Here is a 5,740-nt window from a genome sequence, read left to right on the forward strand (position 1 = left end):
TAATGGGAACAAGGGAAAGATGACCGCTGCATGGGTGAAATTTGGGTTGAAGTAACAGAGGAAAAGGGCAGAACTTAAGTAGCTGTCCATGCTAATGGCAGGCAGGAGGGCATGATTGGGTAGGAAAAGTCTTATAACTTGGGAAAACTGGAGGAGTAGAAGTAGGCTCAGATAGAGACAAACACAGAGGTTTTAGAGCAGGTTTTATCACAAGTACTTACACAGATTGTTGCCATGGCAGTGGCAGCAGAAAGCTTGCTCACAGTAAACCAGAAATGTCTTTGTAGATAGAATTCTGAATTCTATCAAAAACTTGGGATGTACTGTATGGTGACTAACATAATAAAAAATTTTTATAAAAAAAAAGAATTCTGAATTCTAAATTCTTGGTTTCCTCCTGCCTCTTCTTGCCCCATATAAATACCTTTCACCATCTTCCTCATTCTCTTCTTTTAATACTTCATCTCCTGACCAGGGTTACTCAAGCTCAGCAGTAAGGATTTCTTGGGCTGCATAGTTCTTTACTGTGGGTGCTGCTCTGTGAATTGTAGGATGTTCAGCAGCATCCCTGGCCTCTACCTACCAGGTGCCAGTAGCACACACCCTCCCTCCGTTGTGACAACTAAAAATTGTCTTCAGATATTGCCAAATACCTCCTGGGGGAGAGAATCATCCCTGCTGAGAACCCCTGCTCTAGATAGTAGGTAACTGACTAGGGGTGGGGGAGAAAGAAGAGATGTGAGCAAGTCTCAGGAAATGTAGTGTATTATAAATAAAACAAGACATAGGAAGGAATCTTCATGAAGAAAAGGGAAACATTTAAATTGCAGAATATGCATCCAGGCCAGTGACAAAATCTTCCAGTGGAAGCAGACAAATGCAAAAATAAGTTAAAGTGCTCTTTTTATATTCTTATAAAATGCAGATGTCACTGGAAGTTTCCCTGACCCTAGGAGATTTTGTTCTATAGCTACCACTCCCAGTTCACAGTCTGGGGAAGTGGGTGCTCTCCTCAGACTTCCTGCTCTTGCTTCTGCCCTCCCATCTCCCCACTAACAATTCACATGTATTTGGCATATACCTCCTCCTCTTGCTTCCTTTGAGGAGTAACACAATCCTATTCAGCAGTTCTTATTTTTTCTGGGAACTTTTTGAATAATTTTGAAGCCACCATATAGGGATAATATCGCACACCTCTTAGCATATGTCTCCCACCTACTGCTTTTTGCCTCACTTCTATACATCCCTTTGTTTTCCTCATGGCTTTCGGTATGCCCTTTTCCCAAAGATGGAGCTCCTGCTAATTGCCTTTGCCCTGGAAAGAAACATTCTGAAGAATGGACTGGTCATCCTATTACTTCCTTCTGTTGAGGACCCTACTACCTTTCCCCCAATTTTGGAATAAACTTTTCCATTTCATTACACTTGCCCCTCCAATCATGGGCATGTATCAGTAAGAGGAATTACAATGGATGAATCTACCCTGGGAGAAAATCAGACAGATAAGCATTAGACATCAACATGATCTTCCAGGACTGATGCTAATAAGAAGAAAATTAGGAATGCTCTTTCCTTGAGCACTGGAGATTTACCCAATTGTCGGTGCTGGGGGAGGGAACTTCTCTTCCAGGAGGCTTCACACTAGATCCACTAGATAGACTCTGCCTGGGCCAGGCTGGTCCTCCCAAGGGCCCTCACCATGGCCCCCTTCATTTCCTTGTTTCGAAAACTATAGATGATGGGGTTGCACATGGGGGTGATGATGGTGTAGAGGAGGGAGAAGGGCTTGTCTTTGTCAGGGCCATGTGTGCTGCGAGGGTTCATATAAGAGAACATGGCTGAGGTGTAGAAAAAGATGACCACAGTCAGGTGGGAAGCACAAGTAGAGAAGGTCTTTCCACGACCTGAGGAGGAGGCTCTGCCAAGGATGGAGGCCAGGATACGAGCATAAGAGATGACAATGAGCACCATGGGGCTGAGCAGCACCACGATGGCATCGGCAAAGATCATCTTCAGACTAAACTGGGGGTCTCCACAAGAGAGAGCGATCACTATGGGGGCCTCACAGAAGAAGTTTTCTATGTGGTTGTCCCTACAGAATGGGCCACGAAATGTCATATAATCAAGCAGAATGCCATTGATCAGCCCAAAGAACCAGGCAGTACTTACTAGCTTCACACAAACCTGCCGGCTCATGATCTGGGCATAGCTGAGTGGGTGGCAGATGGCAACATAACGGTCATAGGCCATAAAAGCCAAGAGGATGCACTCAGCCACACCTACACCAAAAACCAGATACATCTGGGTCAAGCAGGAGGCAAAGGAGACAATGTGGTTCTTGACCACCAGGTGGATCAGCATCTGTGGGATGGTGGTGGTGATGAAGCAGACATCCAGGAAGGACAGGTGGCCAAGGAAGAAGTACATGGGGCTGTTGAGCCTGGGGTCTGTCCAGGTGATGAAGATGATGAGGCCATTCATGGCCATGGCAAGGCTGTAGAGGGCTAGGAAGAGGGCAAAGAGCAATGCCCGTGTGGAAGAGGAGCTCTGCTCAAAGCCCACGAGGATAAACTCTGCCACTGTGCTCCCATTCCTTAGGTCCACCATCTGCAGCCTGCTTGAAGAGGGAGGACAGGAAAAACACATATGAGGTCATTGTGTATAGACACTACCTAGTTGTATAAAAACAGATTGAGGACAAAGGAATGAAAAAGAAAGGAATTTTAGTACCACTCCATGTGAGTCAGGAGTGTCATGGGCAGTGAAAATGCTAGCAGTGAAAGATCTGTGTGCCATGTGACAATGTTTTGAGGGAAACTTTAAAGAAGACTCAAGGAGAATCTGAAAGGTCCATTTAAATATTAAGAAAGTACTTGCTGTGATGAGCACTGTATGTTATATGTAAGTGTTGAATCAAATAAATAAAAAATAAATTTATAAATAAATCTTAATGGGTTCTGCCTCTAGAAGGGTGAATTTTCTATGTAATCTCAATGCGTAGAACTCAAACTAGAGAGTAGAAATGTCAGAGAAAAAATGACTGATATTTCTAATTGTACATTTTTTCCGTCTTTATTATAAAAGTAATGCCTGTTCATTATAGAACACCTAGAAAATACCAAAAAAAGCAAAATTAAGTAAATTAAAAGAATCATCAAGACATTATGGTACTGGCACAAAAAACAGACACATAGATCAAAGGAATAGAAGAGAAAACCCAGAAATGGACCCTCAACTCTATGGTCAACTAATCTTCAACAAAGCAGGAAAGAACATCCAATGGAAAAAAAGACAGTCTCTTCAACAAATGGTGTTGGGAAAATTGGACAGCCACACGCAGAAGAATGAAACTGGGCCATTCCCTTACACCATACACAAAAATAGACCCAAAATGGACAAAAGCTCTAAATGTGAGACAGGAACCCATCAAATTCTAGAGGAGAACATAGGCAGCAACCTCTTTGATCTCAGCTGCAGTAACTTCTTGCTAGACACGTCTTCAAAGGCAAGGGAAATAAAGGCAAAAATGAACCATTGGGACTTCATAAAAGCAAAAGCTTCTGCATAGCAAAGGTGAAACAGTCAACAAAACTAAAACGCAACCTATGGAATGGGAGAAGATATTTGCAATGTCTTATCAGATAAAGGCTAGTATCTAAGATCTATAAAGAACTTATCAAACTCAACACCCAAAGAACAAATAATCTAATCAAGAAATGGGGCAGAAGACATGAACAGACATTTCTCCAAAGAAGACATCCAAATGGCCAACAGACACATGAAAAAATGCTCAACATCAGTTGGCATCGGGGAAATACAAATCAAAACCACAATGAGATACCACCTCACACCAGTTAGAATGGCTAAAATTAACAAGTCATGAAACAACAAATGTTGGCGAGGATGCAGAGAAAAGGGAACCCTCTTACACTGTTGGTGGGAATGCAAGCTTCTGCATCCACTCTGGAAAACAGTATGGAGGTTCCTCAAAAAGTTGAAAGTAGAGGTATCCTATAACCCAGCAACTGTACTACTATGTATTAACCCAAAGGATAGAAATGTTGTGATCTGAAGGTGCACCTGCACCCCAATGTTTATAGCAGCAATGTCCACATTAGCCAAACTATGGAAAGAGCCCAGATGTCCATTGACAGATGAATGGATAAAGATGTGGTGTATACACACACACACACACACACACACAGACACACACACACACACAATGAAGTATTACTCAGCCATCAAAATGGATGAAATCTTACCATTTGCAACAACATGGATGGAACTGGAGGGTATTATCTAAGTGAAATAAGTCAATCAGAGAAAGACAATTATCATATGGTTTCTCATATGTGGAATTTAAGAAACAAAACAAAGGATCATAGGGGAATGGAGGGAGAAATAAAATAAGATGAAATCAGAGAGGGAGACAAACCCAAAAAGACTCTTAATTATAGGAAACAAACTGAGGGTTGTTGGAGGGGAGGTGGGTGGAGGAATGGAGTAAGTGGGTGATGGGCATTAAGAAGGGCACCTCATGTAATGAGCACTGGGTGTAATATGCAAGGGATGAATAACTGAATTCTACATTTGAAACTAATGATACACTATATGTTAATTAATTGAGTTTAATAAAATTAATAATAGTAATAATAATAATAAAGAATCACCCAGGGGGAAACACATCAATATTTTAGTTCATGTCTTTTCAATTATTTTGTTTTCTATATTTATATTTTAAAAGCTTTTAAGATCAGCATAAGGCCTGAGTAGAACCTGCCTTCAAAACTTAAGTGTTGGGGAGAAGTATATCTCCACGATGAAATGCAGCACTGACTCCTGATTGGAAGAACTGCTCTAAGACCAATAGGGAGAAAGTATAAAGGATAAAAATTCACTTTTTGTTTGAGTGGGCCACTGGGAACAATTGCATTCCATCCCACTTTACAGCTAAAAATTTTACTCATTTAATAAGTGAGTGCCTACTATATTCCATATATTGTGCGAGGTGGCAGGGATATAGACTCACGCATGAGAACTTTCTCTCTGACTTCATCAGTATTATACTATATTCCAAGTCATTAGATCAAGGGGATAAGTAAGAATATAGAGAATCTATATAATATATGGATAATATTAACAAAAAGCATACATTATAAGCGAATATATTTCAAACTCTATGCCTCCATATAAGGAATGTACTCTTTTGAAGGGTCATAGAACACTTGTAAAATACTGTTGATCTATTAGAGTATAAAGAAACCTTAAATGAATTCCAAAGAGGCAAAAAAGTTCAGACTATATTCACTATGCTAACACTGGGCATTAATATTCTTCAATTTCTGTATAGAGGAGATTTCTTAAAATTGTGTTTATTTTCTTCCCTTGGGAAGAAAGAGGGAGAAAAAGAGCACAGGTGGCTGGTCAGCCTGTATACAGGATTTTGCTTACCAATATTGTTTATCATCATTGTACACTTTAAATATCTTATGACTTTGTCAATTATACCTCATTAAAGCCGAAAAAAGTCTGTCAAATCCAAATGAAAAAAAGGGAATATTGTTTGTTGGTTTTTTTTGTTTTTGTTTTACTTCAAGGAAAGAAGTAAATTCTTACAGGATATTTTAAATTTAGAATGTTTTTTTTTTTTTTTTGATAAATAAATTGTAGATAACATTCTTCTGATCCGCAGGGTTAGCAGGAGTGTTGTGTCATTTGTGTATGGCACAAAGGCCCCCGA

At 40.2% G+C, this 5,740-nt stretch overlaps 1 protein-coding gene across 1 annotated transcript; it reads right to left on the reverse strand.

Moving 5' to 3' along the window:
* Window positions 1-1,442: 1,442 nt before the first annotated feature.
* On the reverse strand, window positions 1,443-2,607 carry LOC103675601 (olfactory receptor 10AD1-like). Its single transcript, XM_008704722.2, has one exon. It carries the CDS (start codon window positions 2,605-2,607, stop codon window positions 1,651-1,653), a length of 957 nt encoding a protein of 318 aa, XP_008702944.2. The 3' UTR covers window positions 1,443-1,650.
* Window positions 2,608-5,740: the final 3,133 nt, after the last annotated feature.

This window comes from Ursus maritimus, unplaced genomic scaffold, assembly GCF_017311325.1.
Source record: "Ursus maritimus isolate PB19 unplaced genomic scaffold, ASM1731132v1 scaffold_26, whole genome shotgun sequence".
Taxonomy (NCBI): domain Eukaryota; kingdom Metazoa; phylum Chordata; class Mammalia; order Carnivora; family Ursidae; genus Ursus; species Ursus maritimus.

What these genes read in the sequence shown, in the direction of transcription:
- LOC103675601 (XM_008704722.2), bottom strand. Translation starts at nt 2,607, where the DNA reads ATGGTGGACCTAAGGAATGGGAGCACAGTGGCAGAGTTTATCCTCGTG.